Here is a 14,097-nt window from a genome sequence, read left to right as displayed (position 1 = left end):
GTTCACAACCCATTGAGGTAGGTACTTGTTCTTTTTTTGAGACGGAGTCCCACTCTGTGGCCCAGTCTGGAGTGCAGTGGCGCGATCTCGGCTCACTGCGACCTCTGCCGCCCAGGTTCAAGTGATTCTCCTGCCTCAGGCTCCCCAGTAGCTGGGATTAAAGGCGCCTGCCATCATGCCTGGCTAATTTCTGTAGTTTTAGTAGAGATGGGGTTTCACCATCTTGGCCAGGCTGGTCTTGAACTCCTGACCTTGTGATCCACCACCTTGGCCTCCCAAAGTGCTGGGATTACAGGCGTGAGCCACCGCGCCTGGTCCGGTACTTGTTGAACAAATGAAACACACAGAGAATTCTGTAACTGAAGTCAAACAGCTTGCAAATGGCTGGGCTAAGATTTAATCCCAGGCAATCTAACTCCATTCTTTATCACTGTTCTAGTCTATAGCTATACAGCTTAATATAGCTTATCTGAGTCTAAATTCTGATCTTTTAACGCACAATACCAGTTCAACTGGTGAATTAGCAACAAGCGGATCACTCAACACGCTGGGTAACACATCAATTTTTTTGAATTCATGGCTCAGAACGTTTTTTCTCAGATACATAATTATATGATGAAAGTTGTACCTAGTGCTGGAACTCACTCTAAATGAGTGTGTGAATTCGGAGACTAATTTAAATGACTACATAAAATTGACAATATGCCTCCCCACCTTTCTCACACAGAAATATTACGTACATTCTAGTGTCAGGAAGGAGGCAAAGGTTCTGACACTGATTCCACAGCCAACATATTGTATTACGTAAGTATGAAGTTATTTAAATCCCTGTGCTTCAACTTCTTATTTAGAGAAAACTGACACCAAAAAATGTTTTAGATATTCTATTTCATTTGTTTCAAAGTCTCATCTCAAAAGATTAAAAGCTGTAGGGCAAAAACCACATTTAATCTAAATGCCTCTTTTATCTGACATCATCAGAAAATAAGGATGCTGCACAAAAGCAAACTTTCACAATATTTGAAACATCACTTTTAATGCCAAAAATTTACTACCTTATTTTTGATGGCTAATCAAAGCAAATTTTTTAGAAATAGATTACACAGAGAATAATTTAATCTTTTCTTGAAGTCTCAAAATCTTCATGAAAATTTCTCAAATCTATCCCTTTCTTGTCATTAATTCTAGCTGCTGCTCAGTTCGGTCTGTTTTTTCACCTGGACTAATATGAGGGCATCCTAACTGGTTTCTACCTGAATTCTCCATATAATTGTCAAACAAGATTTTTCTAAAAATAATAAAGAAATACAAAGATTACCATGTGGCATGAAAATCCCATGCATTATGGATGTAAACTACTTTTTGATCTTATTCCACCTCTGCCACTCTCAATGCCCCCTGCTTCTAACCCATGTCTAAGCTGCTTCTGTTCAACTGCTTTACCTTACAGGCATTTCCCCTCTTGCAGAGGGGAAGTAACACAGCATACTGCGGTCTTTTAGAGAGCTACTTCCAGATATACTGAAGTCAAATTTCAGAAAAATAGGTCTTTTAACCACATACCATTAAAGTAAATTAGTCCAACACTCCTGAGTACTGTGTTACACAGTACAAAACCCAAAGTAGCTGCATAATAAAATACCTGTGTAAGAATGTTCCTCAAATTTCTAGCTCCCCTTATCAATCTGGCTCTGAACTCTTACCACCTTCTGTTTTATGTTACAAGAACAGGGTACCTAGTTGATTCCGGTGTCTAGAAACAGAGGGAAAAAAACGTGCTAAGAAGTAAATGTGATACAAAACGACATAAAGATCATTCAGAAAAGAAAAAAGGCAAATAGCAAACCTATGAAAACATGTTCAACTTCAATAAGAATCAAGTTTGAATTACAGCAATGAGACACCAGTTTTCTCCTACATTCAAACCGACAAATGTCTTCTTAAATGATAGTAACTAGGCCGGGCGCGGTGGCTCAAGCCTGTAATCCCAGCACTTTGGGAGGCCGAGACGGAGGGATCACGAGTTCAGGAGATCGAGACCATCCTGGCTAACACGGTGAAACCCCGTCTCTACTAAAAAATACAAAAAACTAGCCAGGCGAGGTGGCGGGCGCCTGTAGTCCCAGCTACTCGGGAGGCTGAGGCAGGAGAATGGCGTGAACCCGGGAGGCGGAGCTTGCAGTGAGCTGAGATCCGGCCACTGTACTCCAGCCCGGGCGACAGAGCAAGGCTCCGTCTCAAAAAAAAACAAAAACAAAAAAACAAAACAAAACAAAACAAAACAAAAATGATAGTAACTAAATAATGGGTACTTCAAGGAAATGTTAGTGATTTCAAGAAAGTGGCTACTCTCCACCAGGCATGGTGTCTCATGTCTGTAATCCCAGCTTCAACTCTGGGAGGCCGAGGAGGGCAGATCACAAGGTCAGAATTTCGAGACCAGCCTGGCCAATAAGGTGAAACTCCGTCTTTATTAAAAATAAAAAAAAAATTAGCTGGGCGTGGTGGTGCACGCCTGTAATCACAGCTACTTGGGAGTCTGAGGCAGGAGAATTGCTTGAACCTGGGAGGCGGAGGTTACAGTGAGCTGAGATTGCGCCACTGCACTCCAGTCTGGGTGAGGAGCGAGACTCCTTCTAAAAAAAAAAAAAAAAAAGTGGCTACTCTCTTGCATTGCTGGAAGGAATGTAATTTGGTACAGCCATCTGCAGGGCAATTTGGCAATGTGTCACATAATTTAGAATGGTATAATTTTGTCCAGCAATTCTAAGAACTCATCCTAAAGAAATAATCAGTGATATACTCAAAGATCTTTATTAATCATAGTGTCACCTATTAATAGCAAAAAACTGCAAGCTACATAAATGCATAAATAAGGGACTCATTAAATAAATTATGGTGTAGCTATATGACAGAATACTATGCAGCCATTAAAATTACATGTTAATCATATCATTAAACATTATTCTATTAATATATATTAAGATAAACAGGCTATAGGAACTATGTAGATACTAGATGGTTCCCTTTATATAAAGTACAAAAGTAGCCAAATTTCTGCCACTGGTTACTGTCCCTGGTAGCCACAGAATAGAGCATGAAGGGAACTTCTGAAGCATTGATAGTTTTCTTTTTTTAAATTTGGGTGGTGATTAGTTGGGTGTGTTCAATTTGTGAAAATATATCAAGCTGCGCCAGTTTTATTCTCCTGATTTACTCACTCAAATGACAGAGCATCTCCTATGCTCATTGTTCTAGATGGCACAGATACAGCAGTAAACAAAATCTTCATAACGTCAGGAATAAATCACAGTCCCAAGCAAGCTCCCTGAGAGTAACCTAAGGGCCATGGGAAAGTTTTCCCTCTGAAGGTTCGGAGAAAATCACTGATAAAAGATTGATAGGAGAAAGGCATATAAATTTATTTGATCAGTAAAGATACAGGAGAAAATGCCCATTTCTATGCTTAGGTTTAACAAAGTATGGATAGCTATGTGGAAGTAAGATTGGACAGAAGGGTTAGGATCTAATGTTAACAGACGGAGCTGAAAAACCCGGCAAGGCCTATCTAGATTCTTCTTGTCCTCTCAGAGTATACACCTTCCTACTGGGTATGGGATAGGACCCGCTCTGATAATGAGGTTCTTATGACCTGTAATCAAAGAAGGTAGGTTAGGTAATTTTTACATAGAAAAGTGGTGGTGGTGGGGGGGTAGTTAAGAGTAGTATGTTTAGGTTTTATGGCTTTGGGGAAGAGGGATTTTAGTTTCTACAGTTAGCCTCAGGTGAGAATGCAAGGCCAGAGAGAGGACGGCAGCAGCAGGTCAGAGACAGCTGCTTCTGAGGCCTTATTCTGGGGTATTGTTTTCTTCTGAGACCCTACAGTAAGAACTATTTCTTTTCTTTAATATGTAATATATCCTAAGAGTCTGGCAACCTGCTCGACTCTGCACTGAGTGGACACCCAAAGGTATATTAAAGTCTAAGTGAGGGCCTGGCGCAGTGGCTCATGCCTGTAATCCTAGCACTTTGGGAGGCCAAGGTGAATATATCACTTGAGGTCAGGAGTTCGAGACCAGCCTGGCCAACATGGCAAAATGCAGTCTCTACTAATAATACAAACATTAGCTGGGCGTGGTGGTGCACACGTGTCATCCCTGCTACTCGGGAGGCTGAGGCAGGAGAAGGGCTTGAACCTGGAAGCAGAGGTTGCAGTTAGCCAAGATGGAGTGCCACTGTACTCCAGCCTGGGCGACAGAGTGAAACTGTGCATCCACAAAAAAAAAAAAAAAAAAAAGTCTAAAGAAGGTTGACATCAAAATTGATTGCTCAAAATAAGCCTAAGAGTCTTAAAAATCAGACCAAAATTCCACTCGCATATGCATGCTCTTGGAAGAGATCAGTCACAAATAGATACAAATGTTGAAAATGAAGAAAACATGTAAGCCTATCATAGATCCAATGATAAGGACAATCATCATACACACTACCAAAGACACCTCCCAAAACACACTAGCACATGCATCAGCTGCCACCAGACTACCACTCCTCTCTAAAACTCATGGAGTGTTTACTATGAAACAGGCACTGTTCTGGGTGCTTCATTAACTGAATCTACACAATAAGTCTATGAGATCATCATTTTATAAATAAGGAAACTGAAGCACAGAGACACGATTAGCATATAGGGATAATTTTGGAAAAACTCACCCCAGGCAAAATTACAAAGCAAGCTCAATTTGTTTTTTGACCTTCTACTGGCCCTACGTCTGTTTCCATTAGATACTGTGAGCACCTTGGGAGCAGGGACTCGGCATCCAGCACAGAACCTAACACTCAAGTACTTGTTGAGTGAATATGCTCCTTTGTCTTGGCTTCTTTCTTTCCAAAGAGAAAGAGAAGTCTTCTTTTGTCACATCATTTTTCTAAATTAACCATTAAATAATTCCTACTTAAGGCATTACCCAAAACGAGTATTTTTTTTTTTTTTTTTTTTTTTTTGAGAGACAGAGTCTCGCTCTGTCGCCCAAACTGGAGTGCAGTGGCTGGATCTCAGATCACTGCAAGCTCCGCCTTTCGGGTTCACGCCATTCTCCTGCCTCAGCCTCCAGAGTAGCTGGGACTATAGGCGCCCGCCACCTCGCCCGGCTAGTTTTTTGTATTTTTTAGTAGAGACGGGGTTTCACCGGGTTAGCCAGGATGGTCTCGATCTCCTGACCTTGTGATCCGCCCATCTCGGCCTCCCAAAGTGCTGGGATTACAGGCTTGAGCCACCGCGCCCGGCCCAAAACGAGTATTTTGTAATCAAGACATCCTATGTTTAGATTCCTTAGTCCGATGGTTATCTCCACCTGCATTTTCCTCTGTCACCCTTAGGTGTGCTGGATTTCACCTTCTCTTTATCAGTTGCTTTCCCTGACTGGTTTAAGGGAAGCTATCACATTTAAAAAGTTGCTGATTCTGGAACTAACGTGACTCACTCACTTCATTCTGGTCCCTGCTCAACTGTTACCTCTTCAGAATGGAACAGACTTCCCTGACCTATTTAAAACCATCTCTTTAATCTCTTAACGCTGCTTTATCTTTTTTCACTATACTTATCACTACCGCTGTGATATTTATAATTATTTCCTGATGTTCTGTCTTCCCTTCTAAATTGTAAACTATACGAGGGCAGGAAGTTTAGCTTGATTATTGCTGTAATTCCACACCTACAATCGGAGCTGGCACAGAGTAGGCTCTCAAATATTTGCTGAATCAACTGCCAGCCAGAGAGCCTTTTTTTTTTTAACATTCAGGAAAGGTAAACCTTTCAAAAAAAAAAACCAAAAAAAACAAAACAAAACTGCCATGACTTAATGAGACTGAAGACAGACAAAGCAGTAGAAGAGAAAAAAAATATTTAAAAATGTTAATTTGGCCGGGTGCAGTGGCTCACGCCTGTAATCCTTGGGAGGGCCGAGCTGGGCGGATCACGAGGTTGAGGAGATAGTCGAGACGCATCCCTGGCTAACACGGTGACACACCCCGCGTCTCTAACTAAAAATACAAAAATATTAGCCGGGTGTGGTGGCCGGGGCGCCTGTAGTCCCAGCTACTCCTGGCGCCGCTGAGGGGCCAGGAGACATGGCCGTGAACCCAGGAGGGCCGCAGCTTGGGCAGTGAGCGAGAATCGCACCACTGCACTCGCAGGGCCTGGCAACAGAGCAACGGACCTCCGAATCTCAAAAAACAAAAAAAAGTTAATCTCAAGAAAAGAATACTTAGGCAAAATCTTGTGTTTTTTTTTCTGCCCATTATTAGGCTTAAAGTAAAAGCATTCAATTGTAAAAACACCCAACTATTTTAGTTTCAACATGGTGACAGCACAATGGTCACTGTAAAGGTGACCATGTGATAGTAAAGGAACTATGGGAAATTTTAGCATTTAAGATGCTTCCACTGCCTTTAGTTTTGAAAGTACCAAAAGGAAAAAAGGAAAGATAGGAGTCAGTCGTGTTTAATTAATTAACTAATTAATTTTTTTGAGATGGAGTTTCACTCTTGTCACTGAGGCTGGAGTGCAATGGTGCAATCTTGGCTCACTGCAACCTCCACCTCCCAGGTTCAAGTGATTCTCCTGCCTCAGCCTCCTGAGTAGCTGGGATTACAAGCATGCACCACCATGACCGGCAAATTTTTGTATTTTCAGTAGATACAGGGTTTCGCCATGTTGGCCAGGCTAGTCTTGAACTCCTGACCTCAGGTGATCCACCCACCACGGCCTCCCAAAGTGTTGGGATTACAGGCGTGAGCCACCGCGCCCCGCCAGTCAAGTTAAACTTAGATTATTAAAATATCGATGGGTTGACAGGTGCAGCAAACCACCATGGCACACGTTTACCTACGTAACAAACTTGCACATCCCGCACACATATCCCGGAACTTAAAAAAAAAATCCTATTTATTATCTGATCAGATACACAGTAATCATTCAAAGCCAAAGTTAATTAACATAACCAGTGTTGATCTTCTTACCTACGTTATTACCCTGTCCCTTTCTACGTTCTATTTCTTCATTTCCTTAATCTAGCCTGGTCTAACTGGATGGTAGATAAAGGAATCATCCTTCACGTGCAGTAAGGGAGTAGGAAAAACTTGTCTCAAACTAAGAAACTGCCTAGCAAGTCTACCAAGATTTCAGTTTGAAGTCTACTAAGATTTCCGTTTTTGTTTGTTTTACTGAACCCTAAACAACCATTAAGGTCATCCACAGACTTAATGACGCTCTGCAAGGAGATTCCAGCAGGGCTCACTCATATAACAAAAGAGAGAAAGCTGTAACACACAAGCAGATGTTACAAATCATTTCTTATATATGGCACTCTCTTCTTAGTTCACTTAACAAAAACCTAAAAAACACTGAGTAAAACCCTGGCCCATTAACTGGTTAAGTGCACAGTAACACTGTACTTTCGTTAAATCACTTAAATACCGTTCAATTCTATTCAGGTCACACAAATTCTTTTCAAAGAGCTAGTGATCTAATAAGAAAAGAGATTGTTACCAAAATAACCTCAACATAATTTCATATAACTGAGACTGTTTTGAGGATTGCCGAATACTTTCTACTTATAAGGCATAGAGTGCTAAACTGCAAATACTCAATTCTAATTTTAAGAACTTTTGGATTAGAAAACAGCTGTTTTTGGGAGAGACAGTAAGGAAAACAAAGTCCCAGTATAGTTACAAAATAAATATTATACAATATTTAAAAGAGCTTTCTAGGTTTCTTTCACGTCCTAGGGCAAGCCCTTAAAGATACAGGGAAAGCTAACGTAGTGTTCAGGGTGGTGGAACCCACTAACAAAATAATCCACTGGGCACCGTGAGTAAAGCGTTCTACTAGGCTGTGACGCGAAACAAGAACAAAGGTTTCATTCCTACGAGCGATTAAGTTTTAGAGTAAACAGACATGATCGTTAAAGAATTCGATATTTCCACGTAAACTGCATTAGCAGGTTATGTCCCAAACTCACAGGAACAACTCCACTCTCAGCCATGCCCTATTTCATGTCTAGATTTGTTTAACCAACTTACATCATAATCCAAGAATACGAACTACTGTATATTCTTACAACAAAGTCATTCCTTAAAAGCAAACCTAGCCACCTTTGAAAGCACGCACACACATTATCCGTGGCACTAAAACACCAGTCTTGACGGAGAAAGACCAACAACTTGGGGGGGAAGAAAACAACTTCAGAGCCCGAGCTCCCAAAGCAGCAGGCGCTGGCGGCTGAAGGGCACACGAGGTTCCGCTCCCGGGCGAACCGGCGGCGTCGGACATCACCGACCAGGCCTGCGGACAGGCGAAGGACTTGCAGCTGCGGGCGCCGGCTCTGCGGCCGTTAAGGGAAACGGGGAGGTGAGAAGTGGCGGGGACACGAAGAGAGAAAAGCTCCCTCAAGTTTGCCCGATGTTAACGCTCCAAGGATGAAAAGAGCCATTTGTTTCGTCTGGGGACCGTCGCGTTTGGCCCTTCCCCCGCCTCCAGCAATTCCCGGCGAAGCCCCGCGGCACGGAGCCGGGCCTCCCACCCCCCGCGGCCGCCAACTCGCCCGGCTCCCCGAACCTCACCTGCAGGGCCGGCCCCGGAGGCGCGGGCGGGCGGCGGGGAGCGCAGCCGCAGCCAGAGGTGCAGCGCGGCCCCGAGCACACACGGGCACAGCAGCACCAGCCAGTTTCGCATTGGCCGCCCCCGCCGCGAGCCGGGCTCTCCCGCGTCCCGGCAAAGAGGGAGGGGACCTGCAAGTGCGGAGACTGAGGGGCGGCGGCTGACGCGCGACCACTCCGAGCACGCCCGCCCTCGCGCTCGGCGCCTTTCGGGGGACTACCCGCCCCGCTACTACCTGCCCCGCTCCTCCGGTCCCTCAGACCGCGGGTGGCCGCGGCTTAGCCGGCCGAAGCCCCGCCCCCTTCGCCCGGCCTTCCCACCGGCTCCGCCCACCTTTTCTCCCATTCGCCCCGCCCTCTCCTTCCGCGTTCCCACCCGCGCCCGCCGGCCGGCCGGGAGCTGAAGTCCCGCTCTGGGCCCAGGCAGGGGGCGCCCACGGTTTAGAAACCACACTTCCCATAATCCTAAGCACGCGCTTCCGTCGCTCGGCAGCCGCGGAGGCAAAGCGGGAGGCCCCACACAGAGCATGCGCATCCTCCTTGGCGTTTGCTGCCACCCTACGGCCCAGGGAAGGTAGTGCCGGAGACCCGGTGCTCAGAGGCTGCCCCGAGCCGAGAAGGGAAATGCGCTTTGCCTCAGATTTGAAGGAAATCCGAGTGGCCCTTGTGTGAAATCACGCAGAGCTCCTTTGTTCTGGGTGCTTGCTTGTTCGCCTGCTGTGGGAGGTGGGATCCTGCTGACGTCTCCTTGGCCCGAAGAGCGGGCGAGGAAGCCCGAGTGCCCGCGCCTGGAGCGGTGAATCATCAGGGATTAGCTCTGGTGCCGTGGGTTCCCGGCTCTTTGCCCGGTTCTGTGCTCTGGGAACGCAGGGCGACAGCGAGCGGGGGACTAGGCTGTGGAGCACGATGACGACGGGCCAATCAGGGTAGAACTGCACGTGCTCCGGGTTCATCTGGAGCTGGGAGCGAAACGGGAGCCGGGCGAGCTGGGAGAACGTGGGCTTCGGGGACCCGAGGAAGGGCGGCCGCAGCGCGCCTTCCAGGCAGAATGCCGGCCCCGCGTCTTGCGGCTTTGCCAGGGGTAGGAGCCCTCCTGGCCCTCCGGGCCCGCGCCAAGGCAGCCGGAAAGCGGGGACGGGGCGGTGAGGGCACTGGGGTGAGGATGGGAGAGAAGGATGAGAACGAGCGACTGGGCTATGGGGCGGCTTTTGTTTTTGTTTTTGAAACGGAGTTTCACTCTGTCATCCAGGCTGGAGTGCCAGTGGCGCGATCTCAGCTCACTACAACCTCCGCCTCCCGGGTTCAAGCGATTCTCGTGACTCAGCCTCCCGAGTAGCTGGGATTACAGGCGCCCGCCACTGCGCCCAGCTAATTTTTGTGTTTTTTCAGTAGAGACGAGGTTTCACCATGTTGGCCAGGCTGGTCTTGAGCTCCTGACCTAAGGTGATCCGCCCGCCTCGGCCTCCCAAAATGCTGGATTACAGGCGTGAGCCACCGCGCTCGGCCGCGGTTGTTGTTTTTAAGTTTCCACAAGTGTGGAAACAGGTGACTGTATTATTGAAAAAAAGTCTTGGATGACAGAAGATCCACCTCAGACCAAAAAAATACTTTGGCTCGCGGTGGCTCACGCGTGTAATCCCGGCACTTTGGAAGGCCGAGGTGGGCGGATCACTTGAGGACAGGAGTTTGAGACTAGCCTGGGTAACATGGTGAAACCTGTCTCTACTAAAAATACAAAAATTAGTCGGGCGTAGCGATGGGCACCTGTAGTTCCCAGCTACTCAGGAGGCCTGAGGCAGGAGAATCGCTTGAACCCAGGAGGCGGAGGTTGCAGTGAGCCGAGATCGCGCCACTGCACTCTAGCCTGGGTGACAGAAAGAGACTCTGTCTCAAAACACACACACACACACACACACACAAACAAATAAACAAAAAAACCCAAGAAAGTAATAATTGGTTGCCAGAAAAGGAATACTATTTTTATCCTCAAGAAAAGTAGTAAATGGCCTCTGTTGATATTGTAAAATTTTCATTTTGTGGATAATTAGAGTGAGTTATCCAAAAAGAGGACTAATCACTCATTTTAGCAGAGCTAGTCATTTGACAAATACTTACTGAGCTTCCATTATGTGCCAGGAGCTTTTGTAGGTACATTAAGTACACCTGTGAACAAACTAAAGATCCCTATCCTGTGTCGATGGGGGGTAGGGGGCAGACTATAGACATAATAAAGAAATACACTCAACCAGCATGTTAGAAGGTTATTCCTGCTCTGGAAAATATAACAATTAGGGCCGGGTAGGGGAATTGTGAGTGTGGGATTGAAATGGGACAGATGGCAGTATTAAATAGCAGTATTTAAACAGCTGTTCAAAGTTACAATGAGCACTAAAGGGAAGAATAAACATAAGTCATCCTAATATTAAATAATCAAGATGTTGTTTCACTTCACAACCTAGAGGGGAAGTTTTTCACTGGCACTCTTACAGGCTTGTAACAAAAATAGTTTTGAATAACTTTGTAACATCCTTCGAATCACATCACAGTGGGAGCTGTTTATAGTACTTGTTCATAGGACCAGGGACCTTTCCACTTACCTGTTTTCTACTATCCCCTAATAATCTCATGACTAAAGTGAGTTAAGATTGCAAGAGAGTAACTCCTGTAATCCCAGCACTTTAAGAGGCTGAGGTGGGAGGATCACTTAGTCCAGGAGTTCAAGACCAGCCTGGACAACATAGCAAGACCTCGTCTCTACAAAAAAATTAACAATTAGCTGGGCATGGTAGTATACGCCTATGGTTCCAGCTACTCGGGAGGCTGAGGCAGGAGGACCACTTAAGCCCCAGAGTTCAAGGTTGGAGTGAGCTGTGATCATACCACAGGACTCAGCCTGGGTGACAGAGTGGGACCTTGTCTCTAAAAAAAAAAAAAAAGTAAGAGTGACAGTATGTATAATGGAAAGAATAGAAAAACTCAGTAGTGATATGAATAGTCTGTGCAGTCAAGGGGCTCATAGTGTAAGTAGGAACAAGTTAACAGAATTAGAATTAGGGAGAGACAAACGAGGGTGGTTGGTAACCATGATGGCAATTCAGTGTGAAAAGTGCTCTGAGAAAGGAATGCACAGGATGTTAGAACGGCACAAAACAGGGGGTACAGCTGTCTCTACTCATGGGGGATTGGTTCTAGGACCTTCTATGGATACCAAAATTCAAGGATGCTCAACTCCCTTATATAAAATGGTATAATATCTGCATGTAACGTACACACATCCTCTCATATACTCTAAATTTTCTCTAAGTTACTTATAATACCTAATATGATGTCTACGTGTCACTTCATTCACGTGGATTCAATGGCATGCAGCAAATTCAAGTTTGCTTTTTTCTGAATTTGAGGTTGGTTGAATTCACAGATGCAGTACCCAGGGATATGGAGGGCCAACTATATTTAACTCTACTTGAGAGTCCCCAGAGGAGGCTATTCCTTGAAAATACAGGGCTAGGCTTGAAGTCAAAGTGGTCAGTTAACAAGGCCAGAAAGTAGGAAGGGCATTCAAGAGCCCTGTAGGCAAAAAAAATAAAAAATAAAATAAATAAATAAACCTGAGCTAGTGATGACACGGCAGTTAGGGAAATGTAAGCAATTGGTATGACCTTAGTGCAAGTTAGGAACAGGGCAATGATGAGAAGGTGAACAGAAGGCAGAGGCCAGGTTGTAATCGTAAACTATGCTAAGGAATTTGGACTTTATTGTGAAGGCTCTAGAGAAGAATTTTTTTTTTTTTTCTGATTACAAAAGTAATACATGATCATGAAAAGGAATTTGGAAAACAGAAAAATATAAAATCATACTACATACAATTCATACATTTTTTAAAGTTTTTTCATTTAAAAAATTTGCCATTCATACTATAAATAAGAATTTATATCCAACTATTTTCACCTAACCTATAAGCCTTCTCATATTTAATTAGTAGTCTCAGAAAATATAACTTAATCATTTGTCCACACCATAATTTCTTATCTGGTCCCGTATTATTGGACATACAAGTTGTTTCCATTATTCCACTATAATAAGTAATACTGCCACTTCTGTGCACAAAACTTTTTCCACATTTCAGATAATTTCCTTTTCTGATATTATTTTTAAGCCGCTTTATTCATACTGCTATTGTTTCAATGTGTATGTCTGCCTTCAATAGGTTTCTCTTATCCCACTTACCTTATATTTTTAAAAAGTTCTTAACTAATCCAAAGGACAAAACTTTTTCATCAGTGAGACTGAATATTCTTATGTTCATTAGCTGTTTCTATTTCTTTTGTGAATTATTCATGTATCTTGCCTTTTATCCATTTGTATAAGCCATTTATTTTTCCTCAGTTTTCTTGCCTTCTAATTTTATAACTTTTAGGACACAAAAACACTTTAAATATTTATAAATTCAAACGATCAATATTTAATTCTTTTTCCATATTTTAGGATGATTCTGATCATGAGATCTGGTCAATATTCTTGTTTGTTTTATTTAATGTTTTAATCCATCTGGAATTTATTTAGGAATATGGTGTAATGCAAGGATCTCAAAATTATTTTTTTCGTATAGCTAACTATTGTCCTGGCCCATTATTTCCCTATTACTTTATGACATTACCTCAATTTGTTAAAATTTTTTAACGTAATAGTATTTGTTTCCAAGCCGCGGTTTTGCATTCGTCTGTCCTTTCATCAGTACCATAATACTCTAATGATCATAGTTGTATAATATTTTGTAATCCAGAGGGCAATTCTCCCTTTCAATACTCTATTTCTCACATATATATTATTTCTAATTTTTTTTTTTTTTTTTTTTGAGATAGAGTTTCACTCTGTCGTCCAGGTCTGGGCTCACTGCAACATCTGGCTCCCAGTTTCAAGCAATTGTCTTGGCTCAGCTTTTCGAGTAGCTGGGACTACAGGAGCGCACCACCAAAGCAGGCTAATTTTTGTATTTTTGTAGAGAGACAGGGTTTTGCCATGTTGGCCAGGCTGGTCTTGAACTCCTGACCTCAGATGATCCACCTGCGTTGGCCTCCCAAAGTGCTGAGATTACTGGCATGAGCCTGGCCTATTTCTAATGAATTTTATAATAATTTCTATAGTTATTCCACTTTCCCCTAAACCTTATGTTTAATAAAAAACTAATGCATGTTTATCATAACAAACACAAGTAATGTAATACAAATGTAAACAAAATATATAATGTTAGAATCCTTCAGCCCCCCCAATCTTTCTTTCCAGACTTAGCCACTACAGCCCAGAGATTTCTTCTTGCATATATATTATGAATTTTTCCAAATTTCTTTACTTTTCCAGTGATAGAAAGGGAGGAAGCACCCTCCTTTTCAATCCCATGAATGCAATCTGTTCTCTTAACCTGTATAACTCCAGAAATTCTTA

At 43.7% G+C, this 14,097-nt stretch overlaps 1 protein-coding gene across 4 annotated transcripts in view; it reads right to left on the bottom strand.

The window, feature by feature from the left end:
- Window positions 1-9,643, bottom strand: part of B3GALNT2 (beta-1,3-N-acetylgalactosaminyltransferase 2) — a 63,410-nt gene extending 53,767 nt beyond the window's left edge. Inside the window, exon 1 of one of the 4 annotated variants that reach the window (XM_017862256.1) lies at window positions 8,620-9,643. In XM_017862256.1, the coding sequence (XP_017717745.1) occupies window positions 8,620-8,731 (112 nt within the window). In that variant the 5' untranslated portion in view covers window positions 8,732-9,643. The remainder of the gene's footprint in view (window positions 1-8,619) is intronic. The other 3 variants (XM_017862257.1, XM_017862254.1, XM_017862258.1) reach the window with 3 other exon arrangements.
- Window positions 9,644-14,097: the final 4,454 nt, after the last annotated feature.

This window comes from Rhinopithecus bieti, unplaced genomic scaffold, assembly GCF_001698545.2.
Source record: "Rhinopithecus bieti isolate Rb0 unplaced genomic scaffold, ASM169854v2 scaffold_57691, whole genome shotgun sequence".
Lineage (NCBI taxonomy): Eukaryota > Metazoa > Chordata > Mammalia > Primates > Cercopithecidae > Rhinopithecus > Rhinopithecus bieti.
This window is presented reverse-complemented; position numbering and strand designations above follow the sequence as displayed.